Here is a 21,532-nt window from a genome sequence, read left to right as displayed (position 1 = left end):
CACACCCCCAGGGACTGGGCCTTAGGACTCAAACCCGCCTTTTTGGGGGGATAGTTCAACCCACTCTCAAGGCTGACCCAGATTGTTAGGATGAGGAGCTGCACAGCGGGTGTCTGCCAGGGCCAGCTGCTGCTGTCACCATCATCAACGTCACATGGGTGGTGACCCAGGTTAACGAGACACTGAGGCCTGGGATGGACCCCTCATAACCCACCCCAGCCGCAGGGCCCCACCTCTTCCACTGGCCAGGTTTGCCCTTAATGGTGGTCACTCCAGCCACGGCTACGCCCGCTGGCAGGACATCCAGAATGACCCGCGGTACATGATCCTCAACGAGCCCTTCAAGTCTGAGATACACAAGGGCAACTACCTGGAGATGAAGAACAAGTTCCTGGCCCGGAGGTTCAAGGTTGGCTTTGAGAGGGGCGGGGCGGCATGAGCTAACCAAGGGAGGTCAGTTAGCCAATCAACTAGCGGGATGTGGGCATCCTTACTGTAGGCCAGAGGCCCATCCCAGGGTAAAGGGAGAACCCAGGGAGGGGAAGGCTCCAGGTGGCAGGTGGAGTGGACATGTGGTGGGAGTGTGTCCTGTCTCTCCTCCCCACCCAGAGGGGGTGAGTGCTGGTGGAGGAGGGGCTGTGGCTGGCCAGGCTGAGGGTCAGGGCTGACGCTCAGGCTCACTCCCCACAGCTGCTGGAGCAGGCGCTGGTCATTGAGGAACAGCTGCGGAGGGCCGCGTACCTCAACATGACCCAGGACCCCAACCACCCGGCCATGGCCCTCAACGCCCGCCTGGCTGAGGTGGAGTGCCTTGCTGAGAGCCATCAGCACCTGTCCAAGGAGTCCCTCGCCGGGAACAAGCCTGCCAATGCCGTCCTGCACAAGGGTACGTTCCACCTGCTTTCCCGTTCCTCTCCCGACCTACCTGGCGTGAGCATCCTTGGCCGGGGATGGAGGGACTGATGGGCAAGAAAGAGAGAGGGGCTGGCTGAGGCGAGCCCGTTCCTGTGACTTGCGGGGAAACTGGGGTGTCTGCGCTGTGCTGGGCCTGGCGCTGGGGGCAGGTGACCATATTGTAACAACTGTCGCTTCATGAGACTAAAGATAGCTTCAAATAAGTTACCGTTCTAACCCCCGTAGTATCCTTTGGGGCTCGGTCTTGTTGGCATCCCTAAGTGGTCGCAGGGAATGCCCTCAGACGCAGAGGTCAGCGATTTGAGGTCACTAGGGCACCTCAGAAGAAAGGCCTGGCTCTTTAGTGCTAAACATTCAGCGGCATCTGACACACACAGGAGCTCCGTCAGAGCGGAGTTGACAGGGACTGCTGCTGTTGCTTAAATGTCTTTGTCTCGTCAGCCCTTGTCATCCCCATGGTAAAGAGGGGAGCATAGCGCAGGGAGGCCAACAGGTTCACCCGGGATCTCAGCGACCCATGCCTTTGCCGGTGCAGACGCCACCTTGTCTCTCTCCCCATCCTCACGAAGTTCCCAGGCTGGTGGGAAGCCCAGACTTCCGAGTGTTGGGAGCATCTCCAGGCTCTCGGAGGGAAATGCCACCCAAATCACGTCCCCTGTCCCCTTCTCCCTATGGCCCTTATTACCCCGGGAGTCCAGGCCCGAAGGGCAGTGGTCAGTCATGTCAGAAATCCACTCTTCTCCCCGGGCCCGGAGGACTTGGTGAGATCTCGGCCCCTGGTGTCTGCCGCCCGGCATGCAGTGATGAACAGCGCAGACAGTAGAGCTACACGCCTCGGTTTCCAGTGGCTGGGTTTGTAGGAACAGATCGCCAGGCCTTTCTTCTGAGCTGCCTCTGTGTGGACCTGAACCTGTTTGCCGCCGGGCTGTGGGGTTGGGGTGGGCAGGCACTGATGGCCCATGGGCCCCTCTTGTCCCACCTAGTTCTGAACCAGCTGGAGGAGCTGCTGAGTGACATGAAGGCCGACGTGACCCGCCTGCCCTCCATGCTGTCCCGCATCCCTCCTGTGGCTGCCCGCCTCCAGATGTCAGAGCGCAGCATCCTGAGCCGCCTGACCAACCGTGCCGGCGACCCCACCATCCAGCAGGTCAGTGCCTGCCCTCGAGCCCCGCCTGAGACCCCCACGCCCGGCGGGGCACCCTCGGCGGTGGTGGTGGACGGGCCCGACCTTTAAAGCAGCTCCTTGCCTCCAGGGCGCTTTCGGCTCCTCCCAGATGTACAACAGCTTTGGGCCCAACTTCCGGGGCCCTGGACCGGGAGGGATTGTCAACTACAACCAGATGCCCCTGGGGCCCTATGTGACCGGTAGGTGCCCGTCGCTTTCCGGGCAGCATGCACAGGGTGCCCGTCGGGGCCCCGGCCTGCCCGCTGTGGCCCCGGGCCAGCACATCCTTCTCTCCCCCACAGATATCTAGCTGGGCCCGGGACTTCTTTCTGCTGCAGCGCTCTTTCACAGCTGAGGTGAGGCCGCCCCCTTGTAGCTCCGTCGGCACCCCACCCTTCCACTTCCCAGACCAAGCCTGGCCAGAACTAGCCCTGGTGCACACACCTGCTTCACGCCCCCAAACAGGGAGCCCCTCCAGCCAGAATTCTGGGCAGTGAGGGTGTCCAACCCCCATCTGGCCAGGCTCAGGATATAGACACGCCCCTGGATGCTGCACCGGCCATGGCCTGGGTGGTGCTCCTTTAGTGTGACGTGTGTCAGCCTGGATCCTGGCCCTGGCCCCAGAGCATTGTCTCATCTCCTCACTCCCTGTGTTAGACCAGGAGGGTGGCTGGGGCCAAGGGCAGCAGATAGTGTAACTAGGAGAGGGGGAACTAGCCAGTGTCCATCATGCCAGCTGGCTCAATGAGAGAGGTTGCTGAGGGCGAAGGCCTGGGGTCCTTTGAAGACAGGCTGCCCTGCTGTACACCACTCGGGAGGGGCTCATGGGCTGCAGCCGGTGCTGGGAGGTCTGGCTGAGCAATCTCCTTTGGGCTCAGCTGAGGGATGGTGGCTGTAGTATGTTGCGTTGGTCACCCCAACCCCACCTCAAGTGGGTAACCTCCATCTGCCTTTTGCAGCCCCGGCTGGCAGACTGCCTGTCTGACCCCCACGGGAGAGAGAAGCCACCACCTTTTTAGGAGCCGGTGCCACCTGGGGACCCAAAGGGAAACAGAGTTTTGCCACCCTGAGGCCAGCCTGGCTGAGCCAGACCCCAGAAGTGCCACCTCATCACAGTTCAAGTGTTCTTCCAAGCAGCCACTACCCCCACAGCCACCCAGCCACGCAGCCCTAGGCTACGGCTTCCTAGAAGACATTATTGATTTGTACATCCCGTGCACTTTCATATCGGAGACTTGAACGTTTATCTTGATAAAGGTTGAATGGCGGGTGGAGGCCTCTAGCCTCGAAGCACTTAGGTCTCCCTCCCTACCCCCGGGCACCAGACTGGAAGGAAGCTGTGGAAGCCTGCTGCTGCCCTGTGGATTGCCCCAAAGGGAAGCCAGGGAGCCTTCCCCCCCCCCCCCCCCCCCCGGTGGCCCTGCCCTCCCGCCTGTGCAGGTGGGACTACGCCTTTGCCCCTGCCTCTACCCACCTGGGGCGGACCCGGTGCCGAGTGGGACTGTCCAGATGGATGACAGAGGCCCGGGGATGCCAGGTGGGGCATTTGTCCATCCCTTTCCATACGGGACTGGAGCCCACCAGGCAGGCAGGTGTCTGTCCTGGACTGGCGGGTCTGCAGCCCTGGCCTCTGCCCTTGTGAGCAGTGGGTCCTTTGCCCCTGCGGGCGGGTGTGTGTGGCAGGCTCCAGAGTGCACTCCTGGGGGTGGCACGCAGGCTTGGCCTCCATCTCGGGGTCCTGCAGGAAGGGGCTGCCCTTGGCAGCACTGGGCGTAGGCCCTCGCTCCTCACCCCTATGCACAGTTCCACTGCTGACCCCTGGAGCCTGGATGCCCTGGCCCCTGCTCTTCTGTCCCTGAGAGGCCTCAGGGGGATTCTAACTTGTCTTGAGGAGAGGTTTGCTTAGAGGAAGGGGATTCTGGACCCCTTGGCCTCCCTAGGTCCCTTCCCTTGGGCACTCCTGGCCCCCTGGCTTGATGCCTGCTGGGAATGCCCCCAAGTCCCTCTGAATCCCACCCTGGAGGCTCACCCCAGCTGGAGGGACCATGGAGGCGTCCTGAGTGGGCTGCCCTAGGACTCATCTTGGTCGGGAAGGGGAGGGCCTTGGTGAGCTGCCGGCAGGGTGCCTTCAGGGCTGCCAAGGAGAGGCCCGGCCTGGCCCATGCTCATGCTTGCCTCGCTGTCTGTGCTGTGCACGTGGGCCCGCAGACCTGTCCCGTGTCCTCATCCATAAACTGGCTCTCTCTGAACTGCAGGAGGGGGCTGGACCCCCAGGCCCCTTCCATCCTGGATACTTCCGCTAAGACCCACCCACCCTGGCAGCAGCTGAGTGGTACCCATGCATCAGGGCAGTGTAGACCCCAGGGACATGGAGTCGCACCCCTAGCCAGCTGTCCTGCCCTGGGACCACGGTGGCCTCTCTGGCCAGTGTCTCCTGCTTCAGGCCCTGGGAGGGTGACTCATCTCAGCCTGTCCCCGCTTGATTAACCCTGGATTGGCCTTGATGGGACAGTGCTGTCCTCCCTGGTCACAGTGGGTCCCCGAGTGGCTGGCAGGACTGGTGGCCCCTCCCCATGCCTGCTATCTCCCAACTTGTCCACAGCCTCTCCAGCCCCACTTTGCTGTCCACCTATACCAGGCTAGAGGCCAGTCAGGCTTCCCCCAGACAGTCCGGCCCCACCTGGCTCCATGTTGTCCAGTACCCAGGAGGTGGGGTGGGGCTGGTGGCAGGGGCTTGGGGAGCTCTCTGTTCGATGGGTTTAGTTTTTCTCTTTGGTTTATTGGTTATCTCACGCCGGAAGTGCTGCTTGCAGTGGGGTGGCATCCACTGCCCTGGGCACCTTTGGGTGGGGTTTATTTTTTTTGCTGCTGCAGAATGGGGTTTCTGTGTGCACAGGGTTCCCCGGCCCAAGCCCATGTGTTTCTTTCCAGCTGTACTATGATTTCGCCTGGCGCCGACTGACTTTCTGTTGAGCTTCCTGCCTTTGGGCCCCAGGTCTCAGAAGGCGTGGCCTGCTGGTATTGGGGGAGTTGGACAGGCCATGTCCAGGGGTCTCCCCTCACACACACATACCTGCCATGGAAGCCTTTTCTCCCCATGATACACGAAGTGCAGACAGCCTCCTTTGGAAATACCTTGGTCTTCTAAATATCTGGCTTTTCCCAGGTGTGTGTGTGGGGTGGGGTGGGGATGAGGGTGCCTGCCCAGGGGTTCAGATTGGGGTTGGCCGAGTCCTGGATCTCACTCTCACATCATCTGCAGGGTGGGGGTGGGGTGGGGACTGGGAGCTTGTGGCCCTGAGCCTGTGTGGGTGTGCCATGGAGGACAGGGTGCAGTGGGAGGGACTAGGCTGCAGGACTGAAGCTGCCATGCCCTCTGCCTGCCATCTTGGGGGCTGGCCACCACCTGAGTGATCGCCCTGAGCCCCTCCTGTGCAGCCCCACTGTTGATGTAGAGACAGCCCCGCGCCCCCCAGACCCTGATGTTTACAGGTTGTGGCTCATCAGCCCAGTCACTGGCGTCGTCATGTTTTGGGATTTATTTTCCTTAATTTTCAGATTTTTTTTAAAACAAAGTATTTTTTTAAGTACGATAACCCAGGAAGGTCCTGTTGGGTGTGTGTATGTGTGTGTCCTGAGCTCCCCATGTAGAGACGGAAACCCACTGCTCCCTTCAGCCTGGACCTGGGGGGCCCGAGGGAGGGAGGGAGGGAACAGACCTGCCACCCAGCCCACTGCCTATATTGGCCTCGAGGACCCCGGGAGAGAGCCAGGCCCAGGCTGGGATGGAGAGGCCTGGGGCTGGCAGGTGGGAGGGTCCCCAGTGGGAGCTGGGCTGAGGAAACCGGACGCCCTTGTCCGGCACCGTCCTCCGTGGCCGGGCCCAGGGAAGGGTCGCCGGGCTAGCCGACACAATCTCATTTACTTTGTACTCTGTGTGTATGTTTTGGTTTTCTGTGTTTTAATAAATCCTTTGGGAAAGGATTGGATCAAAAAGATGATGTTCCCGAGTCTCATTGATTTGGAATGGGAGGGGCTCAGTGAAAAGGGGTGTGAGGGAGCTGGGGTGCTGGCGGGGTAGGGATGTTGGGGGTGTGAACCTACACCTCCCACTTGAGAAGATTCAGCCCCCATGGCTTTGAGGCTCATTGGGACAGGGGGAGCCCCTGAGAGTGGGCTGCACAGTATTCCCTCCTGACACCCCCAGCCTCAGCCCCCTAGCCCCCAGTACTTGGAGTTCAGCAGCCTCCCATCCATTCCCATCCTGTGTGGGAAAAGACCCCTCCATTCCCTAGGGGCTGCACAGTATTCCCTCCTGACACCCCCAGCCTCAGCCCCCTAGCCCCCAGTACTTGGAGTTCAGCAGCCTCCCATCCATTCCCATCCTGTGTGGGAAAGGACCCCTCCATTCCCTGTGGACCCCTGTTCACTGGGAGATGGAAAATAGCTTGGGATGCCATTTTCCCTCCCACAGGGCTGCCCCTACCCTTCCCTGGCCCCCCCGCCTGCAGACCCAGGAGCGAGGGAGCAGGAGACATGGAGACCGCCGGGCTTGGTTTATTTTGTCATTCATAAATACAGTGGCCGTCTCTCGGTCTGCGATGTCTGCAAGCTCAGGCGAACAGCAGGCTGCGCCGAGTAGGGGTGCGGTCAGCGCGGGAGCCACAGTCGTGAGCAAAGGGCTGGACAGCGGTGTTTGCACACTTGCAGAGAAGGGCCCGCTGGAGGGGCGGGTGAGCAGGCGGGCTGGCCCCTGCCGGTTCCAGTGACCCTGGACTTGACAAATAGCAGTCAGAGGGGAAATTGCAGGGCATCCTGTCAGGAGCCTCCAACCTGGCTGAGCCCAGTTCCTAAGTCAGCACTCCTGTGGGGAGGGGGCCGGCAGGCAAACAGCTTCAAGCTGGAGGAGGAAACTGGGGTGGGTGTGGGGGCTGAGGCTGCCTGGGAGCAGGGGCCTCCTGGGGCCTTCCCTCCTGGTCCCCCTGGCTTCAGGGCCTGCCTGTGTCTCGGGGGCAGTTGCCCAGCCAGGTGTCCCTACTGGACAGAAGTCAGTTAAGAAGGGGTCCCAGGGAGCAGAGTCCCTCCTTCCGGCAGCAGACATGGAAGAACCAGGACCTTCAGAGCTAAGACCTGGCTGGACTGTTTCACCTAGGCTGGGTAGGGGGAGAGTGCCTCTTCCTCTGTGGGGCAAAAACACCCCAACCAAGCTGACTTGGGTGTGGCTCTTGGGGAGCACTGTGCCTCCCCTCCCCTTCCTACAGAGGGCAGGGCTCTGGGGATGTTAGTGTGTCTGAGGTGGGGGACACACTGGGTTGGACCCAGCTGCCCAGGCCCGAGGCCTCCAGCTAAGGTGTGGCCACCACAAGGTCCATCTTGGGTGGGAGTTGCTGCAGGCAGGGTGTCCCCCCCCCATACCCTCGGGAACTTGTGGGGGCTGTCAGACAGGGGACTTGGTAGAGACAATGGGGCGAGGAGGGCCTGACTCGTGGGGTGGGAAAGTGGAGACCCTCCTGCTGGGGCTGGCACCGAGGAGCCTTCCAGAACAGCAGGTGCTGATGGGCCTGTGTGTGTGGGAGGGTGGGCACCCTGGCCTCTTGTAACCACAGGTGCTGGCATGGGGGTGTGGGGTGAGCAGTAGGGCCTGGCATCCGGGGGTAAGCTGCCTCCCCCATCTCCTGGAAACTGAAGGCTCTGACCCCTACCATTCCAGGAGAAAACCAGGGGAAGGGATGTCTGCTAGTCATCCTTCCCTGGTGGTGGTGGGGGTGGGCATCCCTCCATCAGGGGCGGGGTTTTCTCCCTTGGGCCTTGGGGGCACACTCCCTGTTCATCTGTCCCGACCTGACCCAGCTAGGTGCTGCTAGTAGATTCACAGTGGCCCTGCCGCCGTCAGAGCAGGACTGGGTTCCACAATGTTTCCAAGGCTGGCTTTCTGCAAGCAGACCACCAGGCCTTTCTTCTGAGGTGCCTCAGAGGGCCAGTGAGCTCAACTGTCCATCTTTCCATCAGTCATCAAGTATATGACCATTGTGCCACTGGGGTTCCCCAGGAACCCACAAAACTTGGCTCAGGGGGTGGGGTGGTGAGAACTTCCTCTTCCTGGCACCACCAGTGGTCAGACCCCCTGCCTCTGGCATGCAGTCTGTGCGGAGACTCCGGTCCACCCCGGCCCGGAATGTTCTCTCTGCAGACCCCAAGACCATCTGGAGCAGGGCCGAGCAGGCGGGGGTGGGTAGGGGTGACAGGGTGGGCTCTAAGACCAGTGGGGGATGTGCACAGGAGGGGTGTGCCTAGTGAAGGAATGCTCAGCTCCAGACCTTCAGGAGGGGGCTGAGGGCAGGCAGGCAGTGGTGAGGCCCCTGGAGCCTGCCCCTGCCAGCAAGGGCCTGCGGTGGGGAGGGAGTGAAGGGTCAGCCTGGCTGGGATGGCCACTGCTGAGACACAGAGGGGGGCAGGGCTGGCAGGGGTGGGGAAGGGTAGGGCAAAGCTCCGGAGAGCTGGAGAGCTCACTCAAGAGGAGGTTGGGGGAGGCACGCCTCCCGAATCTGGGCCCCAGCACAGGGGGACACAGGAAGGGCAGGCAGCCTGTGCCCTTCAGGCAGCACCACTCCTCCAGCGCCAGGTGGGGGGCGAGGTCCTGGCGGAGGAGGGCCCAGGTGGGTCCCCTGGGCCATGCTGGTCGAGAGGGTGCAGCGCTGGGCTGGGAGGAGGTGGGCTCCTTCGGGAGGGTTAACGGTGGCCCCAGGGTCCTTCCTGGTTGGTTGGTCAGTTGGTGACCAGGCTCCAAGTCCCAGCGGCCTATTGTGTCTTTTGGGTGCAAACGACACTGCTCACTGGGCTTCAGGACGACGGCAGCATAAGCGAGCGAGTGGACAGAGACGGCGAGGGGTGGGGCTGTCCATGAGGGTGTGGGGCGGGGCTTAGGAGCGATAGTCCTTTTTGCTGTAGGGTTTATTGCCCAAAATGCTATCAATCTCGTGGATGATGGAAGACGACAGTTTTGGAAGAACCTGTGTGCAAAGGCGGGAGTCGATTAGCATCCCACCCAGTGGCCCAAGGAGGGGGAGGTGTGGGCAGCCAGGCATTTCCTCAGCCTGTCTGGAGCAGAGGGAGGCTGTGCTGCTTTAGGGCCCACAGGTTTGGGGCAGAGCGGGAGTGTGCCTGGTTTATAGCCTCCTCCCACCACTCCAGGGTGTCCAGGATCTTCCACAGGGATGGGCAGGTGGGTCCGGGCACAGACTGCAGATTCTGGAGTCTGAACAGCTCATCCACCCTTGAACCTGCCCTTCTAGGTCTTCCCTGCCTCACCTGGCAGCCACGCTCATCCTCACAGTCAGTGGGCTGGCTCCCCCCCTTCCAAATCCCCCAGGGCCTAGCCCTAAGCCTCCATCCCTGGGTGAGACGGCAGGCGGGTCCCTGTTTCCCTTCTGGTTCCCTGGGGTTCTCTTCCATCAGACCAGGGGGGGACATGAAGCCAAGCCAGCTGCCGCCCATCAGAGCAGAACCGGGCTCCCCGGGGTGTCCCACAGCTCCGTGTCAGAAGCTGATCTCCAGGCCTTTCTTCTGGGGTGCCTCGGGGTAAACTTGACTCTTCAGCCTCTCTCACTTAGCAACTGGGTACCTGGCTGTACCCCCCAGGGACTCCAGAGGGTGGGGTCCTTTCTCTCCTCAGCTCCCGAATCAGAAGAAACATCAAAGTCCTCTCTGGGCCCACCTGCTGCCCCCTGCTCGCTTTGCTGGCCCCTGACCCTCTGGCTTTCTTGGGCTGAGTGGGGTGCACTCCCACCTTGGCCTCACTGCTCATCCTCAAGAGTCCCCAGGGTCAACGCCTTGCCAAGCCCTGGTGCAAATGTGGCTTTCTCAGCAAGCCTGTCCCGACGACACCCTGGGTCCCTGCCCCTTCTGGGGGCACCTCTGTGCCCCTACATCTTGCTCTGCTTCTTTCTCATTCTCCCATAGTGCCTGTCACCTCTCACACATGAACTTGCTTCCGTAATTTCCGGCATTTAGTCCAGGGCAGGGCTCGTTCATGATGCAGCCGGGTCCCTTGGCCAGCCCCTGGCCTGCAGCTGGTGCTTACCTGGATGGCGCCGATGTTCTCCATCAGCTGGTCGGCGTTGGAAGCCCCCAGGAGCACGGAGCTGACCCCCTCGTTCCTCAGGCACCAGGCTGGGGGCAGCAGGAATGCAAGTGAGGGGTACATGCCTCATGAGGGGACCCTTTTGGGTTCTGCTGCTCAAACTCACTATGAGAGAAATCTAGCCTCTTGGTCTGGAGCCCAAGGGTGCTCAGAGGTGGGGGTGTGGGGCTGGCCAGCCCAGTGCTTAGTGCCCACCCTTGGAGGGAGGAGGGCTTTACCCTAGCAGAGCCCAGCGAGGCCTAGGGGCCTTGGGTGCTGGGAGAACCTGGGCAAAGATTGCTTCCTGGAGAAGAGCTGGCCTAGGAGCGTAGGGATCTGGTCCTCTCCCCATTAAAGCTGGGGCCCCAGGATGGCTGGTGCAGGAAGGTCTCAGGCACTTGGGGACCCATACATAAATCCCGGAAACACAAGCCCCAACCCCACACCCAAGGCCCTATATCACCCATGGCTGGTAGATGGAGTGGTGGATTGGGTGCTCAGGCTTCCCTACTGGCCCTGGCCCCAGGATTTATCCATGGCCGTCGGGGGGTGGTAGTGCCCAGGACTCCACCTCTCCCTCCTGACCGCGGCCTTACCGATGGCCAGCTGGGGGAGGGTGCAGCCCAGGCGCTCGGCGATGGCCTGTAGTTCCTTCAGCTTGGCCTGTTGGCGCCGGCCTTCCTCACTCAGAATCTTGTCCTTCAGCCACTGGTAGCCCTGGATGGCAGTGGGTCGGACACAGGCAGACCCGCCGGTGAGGGAAGGCTTCCTAGGTCTTCCAGATCCTTCTCTGCCTCCATACAGCAGCTCTTGTCCCCACTCAAGGGCAGGAGGAGGAAGGACCCTGGGGCTGGGCCAGAGCCAGGAGGAGGCGAAGGCGCTGCCGACATCCTGGCTCCTCAGCTGCTTTGGCCCAGGGGATTGGCCTGGGCGGGGGGCTCCAGGAGCCCTCCCCAGGGGCCCCCTGACCTTGCTGTGGTTGGGGAGCAGGGGTTCGGCATCCTGCAAGCCCTTCTCTGCCTGCTCCACATACCACAAACCCTGTCCCCTGCCTGGCTCCCCCGGTCCCGGTCAAGTCCTCATTTCAGAGACTATGTGTGTATATGGTCGTGTCCTAGTGGGTCACTCTGAGCGTCTCTGCTGCCACCCCTCAGACTGAGCTCATGAGGAGGGTACCAAGAATGGGGTATCCCTGGTATCACCTGTGAATGCCGTCAGGCTGAGAATGATGACTCACCAGGGGGCAAGCTGGTGGGTGGAGGAGCCTGTCCCCCAGGACAAGTGGCCCCCCTAAAACTGGGGTCAGACTAGATGGAACCCATGTTCCCATCATATGGGACCTGCCTCCAGCCACTGTGGTCCAGGGAAGCTCTGCCCAGCACCCAGGCCACCTGCCCAAAGACCCTGCCTCCCCAGTGGCCACCCCACCCCCAACCAGCGGTGCCAACTCACCTTCAGGGAGGCTCTTGAGTAGGGCGGGATGCCACTGTCATACTTCCCAGAAATGATGCCACAGGCCAGAGGGGACCAGGTCATGGCGCCTACTCCTGGGAGAGAAAGCAGAGCGGGTCAGGTGTCCGCCTTCTCTGGGGCTGGTGGCGGGCTCCTGCTGTGGATGGAGGGCTGCGGGTATACCTATCTTGTGGAACAGCTCGGGCAGCTGCACCTCCACCTTCTCGCGCTGGAACAGGTGGTACTCTGCCTGCTCGCAGATGGGCGGGGTCAGGTTGAACTGCCGGGCCACCGAGTAGGCCTCCTGTGGAGGCAAAGCCACACGAGTCAGCTAGCTGGCCGTCACCAGTGGGAGGGGCAACAAGGAGCATCTGGGGCAGCAGAAGGTACAAAGTAGTCATTTTCGGGGACACACTCATTCCTAACATGCTCATAGCTTCCCTAGGGGACCCTGAGGCTGGAAGGGGCTGGAGGAGACATTATGCACAACCGGCGACCTGGAAGCCGCCACTTCCTGGCCCAGTGGTCTTGGGCAAGGGTTAAGCCCTCCGTGCCTTGGTTTCCCTATCTGCCCTTTGGGTTAAATGATGAACCAGTGTTCACAGTCCTCACCACCAACAGCCTGGCCTCCGGTGGACTCTGGGGCCCGGCTGGCCCTGCCCACACCCCAGGGCCGTGGGAGGGGTGCTGGCGGTAACAGAGGAAGCGGGCACACCGGTCAGGCAGCAGTCCATTTCTGGGATGTGTCGCCCGAGGCATCCCTCTCTGTATAATGGGGTTGAGGGTCCCGACCCAACACCTGGCGAGCTCAGGTGAGTGACACCTGGCTCAGGGTGACTTGAGGGAGAAGCCAGATGTGTGTCAGCACCAGCGGCAAAGGCAGAGGCCTTCCAGGGCTTTACAGTGATGGTGAACTTGAAACCAAATGCCCGTTTAATTTCTGTGTGGAGGAAAAGCTGGGGCTCACTTGTGGGGTGACAGGGCCTGGCTCTGTGAGAGTAGACAGCTGGCACCACTACACCTCCCCGCCCTCAGGCACCGGTCCCTGGAAAGGATGGGACTCCCTGTCAACCCTGCACAGCAAACCCCAAGAAGTCTGTGGGGTTCAGCCTCTGCGGCCCTGTGAGGAGGAAGGGAGACTATCTGTATGGAGTTTTCCTGAGAACCAAGTGAGGTGGAAACATCAGGAGTTATGGGCCGGAAGCTCAGGCTCCTAACAGTGGGCTCTGATTCTGAGCAGCACGACTGGGCGTCCTCTCAGCTGTGTGATCTTGGGCATGCTCCTTAACCTGTCTGGGCCTCTCTGTCCACGTCTGAAAACCAGGGCGACAGCTGCATTCAGTGGCAGGGAGTCCCCACACAACTCTCACGCTCTGTTACCGGGCACCCCCAGAGCCCAACAAGGGGAGAACACCAGGAACGCACTCAGTGCCTGCTGTGCTCAGAACCTCTGCCAAGAGCTTTGAGCTGGTCTCTCTGCTGAACCTCAAAACCATCCAAGTGTGTGTGAGTGCGTGCGTATGGTGGGACAGGCATTCCTCACCATCTTGTTCTGCAGGTGGGAAGCTGAGGTGATGGGCCAGCACCCCGTGGGCACCCCTCCCATCAGCCCCAGGTAGGAGCAGCCGCTGAGAGGCCTGCACCTAGGACCGTGCCCTCCCTCCCCCCCACTCTGCCCCAAGTGGTGGCTGTACCATGATCTCCATAGAGCTCCAGCGCGAAGTGCCCCAGTACATGGCCATCCCCTGGTTGATGACGTGGGTCATGGCGCGCACCGTCTCTGTCACGAGAGAAAGGGAAGCTCGGGTGGGCAGGAGCCAGGAGCTGGAGGCCCAGCCTGGGGAGGACAGTCTGCAGGCGACAGGCGGGCACCAGGAAGGGAGAGGCTGCAATGACATCTTGCAAGCAGTGTACATCCTAGCTCCCAAGGTGTGCATGTGGTGCGTGTGTCTGTCTGTCTGTTTCTGCTTTGCAGGACAGAAGAAAGGAATGGACAGCACACCAAGAAGCTGGTCTTGTGACTGTCACCCCACCCCTCACATTGCTCCAGGCCGTGATGTCTTGGGAAATAATGGGTTATGGACGGAGGGATGGATTGTGACCTTGAGAAGGCAGATTAGAGGAGCGAGGGCAAGGTGAGAGCCAAGAATAGGATCTGGACTCGCTGTGTCTTCACAGCGAGCGTCCGGTCGGAGGAGACTCCAGGTCACGACCATTGGGAAGAACCAACCTGATCAATATATCCAGTTACAATCAGGTGGCCCAGATGCACCGGAAAGGGGACACGCACTTTCTACGGGGGCTCTGGAATCCGGAGGGCTGAAGTGAGTGGTCCTGGTGTAGAGTCTAAGGGCTGCCAACTGAAGGCCAGTCAGGCAGGGGCTTAGCTCCTGGCCGGGAGGCAGTGCAATTCTGGGCAGGCTAGACTCTCTGCCTTGCCCGGGAGGGGAGGTGAAGGCTTCTGCCCCCGGGCACAGGTTCTGGCGCGTCTTCAGAGAAGAGCCAGGTCAGGGAGTGGGACAGCCTGGTCCTCCCATGGGGTAGAAGCAGGGGGGTGTCGTCCCAAGGACACCAGAGCGTTCTGCTGGTATTCCAAAGAAGTTTGGAGAAATAAGCATAGGCCAATGATAGTATGCCCCATGAGCCTGGTGGGGGTGTTGTCCCCCTCTCCCACTGGCCCCTTCGGATGTGTCTGAGCCATGGCCACTGGCGCAATACAGTGCAAACAAGGGCAGCTGTCACACACAGCGTGGAAAGTAGTGGGAGGACAAGTGTTTCTAAAAACAAAGCCCTAACATCCTCCCAAACCCCTCTCCCGCCCCCTGGGGCCTGCTCCCCATTTGCCCTGAAGATGGGCCGAGCATCCTGAGAATGGGGACAAAGGGTGAGTGGGGAGCAGGAAGGAAGGAGGAGAACACTGGGTTTGTTCTCAGCATGTGCCCTGCTAGATGGTGACTTCCCAGCCACCTGTCCAAGGGTCCCCCGAGTGCCTTGGACCAATGCCAACCTTTTCAAGTGGCCAGCTAGAGAGGCGTCTGCCACCGCACTTTGTGAAGTTTTTAAGGCCCTGGTGGTGCTGTGGGGTCAGAGATGGGAGGCTCGCCACAAGGTTGGCCACGAGCTGCTCCGTGGGAAAAAGAGGAGGCCATGTGTCAGAATTGACTCCAGGACTGTGGGTCTTGTGCTTTGTGCAATGGATACTATTAGGGGCTGTGAGTGAGTGGTGTGTGAATGGCCGGTGTCCACACAAAGGTGCGTTAAAAGCAAGGTCTGGCTATCTGCTGAAAACCTACCGCCAGCTTTAGCTCTAGTGGGCACTGTGGGCCAGCCACCATGAGCTGGATTTTCTCCTTTTGCATATCCTTCTTCATATGGTTATAATAGTTGTTACAGGCGCATGTTTTCTAGGGTCCTGGCCCAGGGAGGAGCCCAGAGCTTCTGGAGGTGGCTGGGGCTTATGGGGAGTGGTCTTAGCAGATTTACCCTTTGACTCCTCTACAGGCAGGCCAAGCCCTGCCCTCTCCTTCCTTCCAAGTTCTGGATGGGCCCCAGGACTCCCAGGAAGGGAAGCAGGTCCCTGGGGCCTCCATCTGGGCTGCCTGCTCTCCTGCAGATGCTGCTCACTACTGGACAGAAGCATTCAGAGGGCAGGCAGGGCCTCAGGAGACACTCCTCTGCTCTGCTCCTACCTGGCTACCCTGGTTCATTTTTCAGAAACACTCTCGAGGCACCTGTGACCATGCAGGGGGGGCCCCATTCTTTCCAGCCAAGGCAGTGAGTCCACATGCCAGCGAGAGGGCAGCAGGAGAGCCTGTCCGCCAGCCTCCTGCTTGCTCCCCACTTGGAAGACCCTAGAGGTCACTGAGATGCCCTTTGTGTGGGGCAGGGGCAGAGCCAGCCTGCAGGCCAGCCCTGCTTGGGGTTGTGGGGCCAGAAGCTCTGGGGCTCTAGCAGGCTGGCTACAGTGCCCATTCTTGGGACCCTGGGCTCTTGCATGTCTGTGGCCCCAGAAATGGACAACTGAGGGGGACAATTGTCCTCCATCTCAATATTTAATGCTGTTGGATAGAAGCAGGAGGACTGATCCTTCCAGCTGCTGCCAAGGACTCGGCCTCTCCCACTGCGACACAAATAATACATGGATGGGGTCAGGTGGCATGACAGGTGCGCAGCACATTCCCAGGGAAGCCAGATCTCTGAGCAAGAGGACGCCTGCCCTGAATGTGAGGTCCTGGGGTATCTGGGTCTAGGGGGCGGGCACAGGGATGCACATAGCCAGAGCTTGCCCCAGTAGCCAAGCCTCACTAGCTCCTGTCTTTATGCCAGAGTGAGGAGGGGAAAAACCATTCCATTGTGATGGAGAGGCCTGGCCACTGGTAAGGCTGGGCACAGCTGGTGTGCCAGCCTGGTTTGGGGGGTGGGGGGACATGAGCGGTCCTATGGAGCAGCCAGTGTGCTGTGAGGGGGAGGGCATGGTCTCCCGGAATAGGCCTATAAAAATGGCAAAACCTGTCCAAGTCCACCTCTTCTGGGGTCCCCCACGTGCCCCTCCTGGGGGAGGGGGCGGGCCTGGCTGTCCTAGCCCTTCCTCTGGTCCCCTCTTGGGCCGGAGTTTCACACGCTGACCTGACCACGGCACCCCCATATCAAGAGGCCTGGCGGACAGGCCGGCCACCCGCGGGGTCAGCCATCGGCAGTGCAAGCAGGTGGAGGGCAGTGTCATGCGCAGACAGAGGGACGCAATGGCGGCTGGCGGCGCGGACGGCAGGGGCGGGGCCGGGGGGCGCGGGCGCCGACAAGGCGTTGCAACGTTTCCTTCCACTTGCAAGATGTCCTCACGGGGCACTTTTATCTCTTTTATGCATTTTATGGAGAAGTTTGTCATCGGCGGGCACAGAGAGCTGTGTAAATAAACACACTGCCTCATAAAATGCAGCTCGGGCACGGGAGTCAAGAGCCGGGCTGCGGCCACCGTGTACCTTCTATGATGAATGTCCTGGACTTGGAGGAACTAAATGGGTCCCCTGGTGACAAAAGAAAGATGTAAAGAGACCAGAGTTTACAGCTGCGGGAGCGTGGATGACATAGGGCGCGGGGAGGGAGGCACAAATCACTTCTCACAGAACATTCGCTTACAAAACAGGAAGAAAACAATCCGTACACACGCGCGCGCACACACACGGAGGTCTGCCTCTAAGACAATGAGGACAGGAGCACTTGGACGTGACTTAATTGTCCAAGTTCCCGGAGCAGCAAAGCACCAATGAGAGAGAGAATGCCCGCAGCATTCGCTGGGGGGTGGGCGGGCGGGAGTGCAAGAGCGGAGAGAACGTCAAAAGAAACCAAAAAACCACTTCGCAGCCTCCTTGAAGCCACGCTTTATGCCCCCCAGAGCAGAGGACCCCCTCGGAGCCCCCGGAGAGGGGCCAAGAGGCCTCTTGTTTTGACCTCCAAACCAAGAAAAGCAAACTCGCCGCCATGGCGTCGATGCCGGCTCGCAGCAACCCTACGGGGCAGGGTAGAACTGCCCCTGTGAGTTTCTGGGGCTGCCACTCTGTACAGGAGAAGAAAGCCCCGCCTTTCCCCCCAGGAGCAGCTGGGGGTTTCCAACCGCTGAACTTGCGGATCGCAGCCCAACCATCCGACTGGCAGTCATCAGAGAGCGCCTCTGACCTGGAACCTTCTGCCGGCCCCGCTGCGTCTACGGGCGACTCACCTACCTTCCATGGGCGTGTTGGGGTCGGGGCGGTTAGCAAACACCACGTCCACGTACTCCAGCTGCAGCCGCTCCAGGGAGGCTTTCAGACCTGGGGAGGGAGGCACGGGGTGGGGGTGGGGCGTCACCACTGCCGGCACCCTCCATACACACCCCCAGCCAAGAGGACCCTCCCCCCGCCCCCCCCCACTTAGGCGCTGTCCAGGCGGGAAATGCATATCAGGAGTGGGCGCACTGCAGGGCTCCCGGGCAGAGGGCTGAGGCGAGGCGCAGGCCAGAGGGCTCTGGGAGGAGGTGGGGGAGGCCCTGTGCGCACAGGAAGGGGCTGTATCCCATAGTGACAGTCCCCAATGGGTGCCCAGTGCTGCCCCCGGTCCAAATGAACACAGGGGAAGAAACAAAGATGGACCACAGCAGGGGAGCCGTGCTGCTCTGAGGGCGGTGCCTTTGAGGGGATGCGCGGCTGTCTGCAGGGAGGACCGAGCAGGGTCCCTCAGCTCAGGACAGAAGCCCTCAGGCCATCCCTCTCCATAGAAATGGCCACCCAGATTCCCAAGGGTAGGGTAGGGACCACGGGCCAGAGTTCCTGTGATTGGGTGAAGTAGGAATTTGTCCCCCTCACCACCCCATGAGCACATCACCCCCTGGGGCATCTATCTCCTGGAGTCCCCAGGATGGAAACCCGCCAGCAGGCAGCTGACAGCGTGCTGCTGTGTGGGGGCGGCAAGGGGCCAGGGCAGAAAGCCCTCTTAACGACGTGATTGTTTTCTAATGGAGCAATTACCTTGATGAAGATGAAAATCAATAGGCAAGGCACAGAGACAGTTGGAATACCACAGTGGCTATCCTAGCTAGCCTTTCTGGAGGGTGGTCCTCAGACCAAAGACCCCAGGAGGTGGGGTTCTATCCCCATTTTACAGATGCTGCGACAGATGCTTGGGGAAGCCATGACTTTCATTCAAGGTCACCCTGCCGGAGCTTGGATTCTTGCGGCCTGAACCGCCACACTCCCGCCCATCCATACCACTCCCTTCAAGTTTCCTGTTCACCGGGCTCCAGTCCCGCCCATCAGAGTTCAGCCCCTCCCATAATACGCACACCCCCTCCTATCAAACTCCCATCATGCTCCAACCCATCCCATCCATCCCATTCCCACCATGCTCCAGCCCCTCCCACCATACACCTACCCATGCCCAGCCCTTCCCCGCCTATTCTCACTACGCCCACCAAGCTGCAGCCGCTCCCCACACCACGCCCACTAGAGCTAGCCCCTCCCACACCACGCCCACTATGTCCCAGCCCCTCCCACCATTCCATTCCCACCACACCCACACCCCAGCTCTTCCATCATATTCCCACTAGCCCAGCCCACCCCCTCCTCACTCCCTAGGAAGTACAGCAGGGCTGGGCACTGGGAACACCCGGGGCTGGGGGCCTTTTTCGACTATGTCCCCGGAGTTCCTGAGTGGCTCAAATGATCAAGCACGTGACCGCTAGCTGAAAGACTGGCGGTTCCACGGAGAGGCATCTCCAAAGACAGGCTGAACTGCTTCCACACTGCGAAGATCCTAGGGGGCATTCTGCCCTGCACGTGGGTGGCGGGGGAGCCAGCTATATGACTGGGGTGCAGTCGACACACTGGGGCAGGTGCCCCGGGCTGCCAGGGACTTACCTTCAATGATGTGTTTCCTGGAGAGGCCCCGCTCTGTCTCGGCCCTGGAAGGCAGACGTTTTGATTCAATGTCTGGGGTCTGGACACAGGCGTCACAGTCGCAGCTGTCGGGCTCCCCACCCCCTCCCACCGTCTGGCACTGGACACCTGCCCCTGTGGCTATCTCCCTTCCTCCCCCGCTGCTCTCAGGTCTCCAGGGACTCCCCCCCACCCCCAGTGCATACTTGACCCTGAGCTGCACCTACTTTCCACCCCAGAAGATTTTGGTGGTGATGACGAGGCTGGATCGCCTGCAGGAGAAGAGAAACAGGCATGACTGAGGCTTGCGCCCTGGGGTCCACTCTCACACGGGGGTTCTAGGACTCTTGGGGGCATGAAACAGGCACTTATTTGTCACTCAATGTTTACCCACCACATGAGTGGGGCAGAGGGAAGTAAGTGTGTGTGGGTTCCCTATGGGGTCAGTAGACAACCCATCACTCAATGAAAGACCCGAGTACGCATGCCCAGGCACTGGGTGCTGATGGAGGGCCCGGAGAGCCAGAGGGGCTCAGGGACTGCAGGAGGAAGGTGCTGGAGAAGACGAACAGAGGGCAAAGCATGAGCAAAGACTGAGGAAGTCAGGTTCAGAGGTTGGTGAGCAGATGGAGGGGCAGGGGCCCAAACTGGCTGGGTCTTCCCTATAGGCCAGTGGTTTTCAACTTGTGGGTCACGACCCCTTTGGGGGTCGAAGGACCCTTTGACAGGGGTCGCCTGATTCATAACAGTAGCAAAATTACAGCGATGAAGTAGCAACAAAAATATTTTTACATGAGGAACTGTATTAAAAGGTCAGGGCATTAGGAAGGTTGAGAACCACTGTATAGGCTGCTTAAGGAACTGGTGTTGTAGTGGGTTACAAATTGGGTTGGTAACTGCAAGGTCAGCAGTTTGAAACCACCAGCCGCTCCTCAGGAGAAAGAGGAGGCTTTCTACTCCCATCAAGAGTTACAGTCTTGGAAACCCACGGGCCGCTCTACTTGGTCCTATAGGGTTGACGGTGAGTCAGAACTGACTCGATGGCACGGGTTTTTGGTGAGCTTTGGGATATCCTGATGGGGAGCAGGCAGGTAGGGGCAGGACATGGGGGGTCAGGGAGAGCTGGCAAAGCTTTGGAGTTTGGGGGGCATTCAGGCTGAGGACCCCTAGGGCCTTGGCGTTCTCCCTGTCACCTCCTGAAGCAAACGCTGACGAGCGTTGCTCTGAGGGCATATGGGGGATGATGATGGGAGGGAGCCCAGAGTCAACCAGCCCTTCAGGCCGCATCTGAGCTGACACCTTCCCAGGGGAAGAAGGACACTGGAGGCAGTGGCCTCCCTGCCCTTCCTCATGGTCGCCTCCTTGGGAGGTCACACAAGATGCATGCAGAATGCTTGCTAACATGGGCAGAGCTCTCCATTACAGAGCAAAGGGGTCAGTCACAGCCGAGGGGAAACAGCTCTGGGGGTGGGGGTGGACAGGGGAGGATGTGCTGCGGACAGGGGGCAGCCTGGCCAATGGGGGCGGAGCCTCTGAAGGGCTGGGACGCTGCGACTGTTTCTGAAAAGAAGGCTCATGGAACATGGCTGGTGATGGCTGGGGCTGGGGCTCCGAGGTGGTGTTCAGCTTGGGCGGAATGAGCCATTCTACCCCTGGGAGGCGGGGTGGTCAGGCCTCTGGGATCTAAGGGCAGCTGAAGCTCATGGCCTCTCAATAGGCTAGCCCCAGGGGACCCGGCCGGGGACCGTGGCATGACAAGGTCAGCTTTGCAGACCCTGGAGATGGGCACGCTCATTCGAGTCCAGGGAGCCCCACTGGCTCTAAGCCGCTCTTGGTCCCTGCCCCTTCCAGCAGTCGTGCTTCTTGGATGCCAAGCCCTCTAGGAGACAGGGGTGGGGTGGAGGTGAGGGGTGAGTGGCACCCCTAGGTCTTCAGCAGCAGCACAGCTCCACCTCAGGGGACCTTCCTTAAGGGACCATGGGATGAGCTGTGACAGGTGGAGGGGCCACAACTCAGGAGGGTGGCCACAGGGGGTCATGGGACCTCTCTCCCAGGCTGAGTGACCTCCTCACTGAAACAGACCCATGGTGACAGCCATTGAGGAAGGGGAGAGGTCCCCAGTCCGCCCCTTAGTGCCCTTCGTGGTGGCCATCGACAACATGTACAACCTCTCCCTCCCTGGGGAGGAAGCACGAGGCGGCCGCCATTCTAGAACGTTCTCCTCTCCCCAGCAAGAAAAGTTCTTTCAGGGATTCCCAGGCTTCAGCAAGATAGGTTGGCTTCCCAAAGGGCTGATGGGCTAGTAGAAGAGAATGAGCCCCAATCCCCCAATCTTATCATGACCAAGTAAGCAGGGCCAACACCCATGAGGCTCCAGTCCCAGGAAGGTCAGCTCAGCCGTGTGGGGACCCCAGGGTGATCCTGCCGCTTCTCATACTCCCCTGCCCAGCCCCCAGACACCCCCTTTCTCCCTAG

General features: G+C 60.5%; 2 protein-coding genes across 3 annotated transcripts in view; one reads left to right on the top strand and one right to left on the bottom strand.

Moving 5' to 3' along the window:
* CHD5 (chromodomain helicase DNA binding protein 5) overlaps positions 1-6,076 on the top strand; it is a 62,194-nt gene extending 56,118 nt beyond the window's left edge. Inside the window, exons 37-42 of the mRNA XM_075550491.1 lie at positions 277-409; positions 691-886; positions 1,899-2,062; positions 2,169-2,280; positions 2,383-2,436; positions 3,040-6,076. Of these exons, the coding sequence (XP_075406606.1) occupies positions 277-409; positions 691-886; positions 1,899-2,062; positions 2,169-2,280; positions 2,383-2,390 (613 nt within the window). The 3' untranslated portion in view covers positions 2,391-2,436; positions 3,040-6,076. The remainder of the gene's footprint in view (positions 1-276; positions 410-690; positions 887-1,898; positions 2,063-2,168; positions 2,281-2,382; positions 2,437-3,039) is intronic.
* A 553-nt stretch (positions 6,077-6,629) lies between these two features.
* The window catches only part of KCNAB2 (potassium voltage-gated channel subfamily A regulatory beta subunit 2), an 83,426-nt gene continuing 68,523 nt past the window's right edge, over positions 6,630-21,532 (bottom strand). For both annotated transcript variants that reach the window (XM_075550474.1, XM_075550484.1), the window contains 9 exons: positions 19,285-19,329; positions 19,040-19,083; positions 17,372-17,458; positions 13,346-13,431; positions 11,835-11,955; positions 11,652-11,746; positions 10,796-10,916; positions 10,161-10,249; positions 6,630-9,090 (listed from right to left, as the gene is read on the bottom strand). In XM_075550474.1, the coding sequence (XP_075406589.1) occupies positions 9,001-9,090; positions 10,161-10,249; positions 10,796-10,916; positions 11,652-11,746; positions 11,835-11,955; positions 13,346-13,431; positions 17,372-17,458; positions 19,040-19,083; positions 19,285-19,329 (778 nt within the window). In that variant the 3' untranslated portion in view covers positions 6,630-9,000. The remainder of the gene's footprint in view (positions 9,091-10,160; positions 10,250-10,795; positions 10,917-11,651; positions 11,747-11,834; positions 11,956-13,345; positions 13,432-17,371; positions 17,459-19,039; positions 19,084-19,284; positions 19,330-21,532) is intronic.

This window comes from Tenrec ecaudatus, chromosome 1 (assembly GCF_050624435.1).
Source record: "Tenrec ecaudatus isolate mTenEca1 chromosome 1, mTenEca1.hap1, whole genome shotgun sequence".
Classification (NCBI taxonomy): Eukaryota; Metazoa; Chordata; class Mammalia; order Afrosoricida; family Tenrecidae; genus Tenrec; species Tenrec ecaudatus.
Note: the sequence above shows the minus strand (reverse complement) of the source record. Positions and strands in the feature narration are given on the sequence as shown.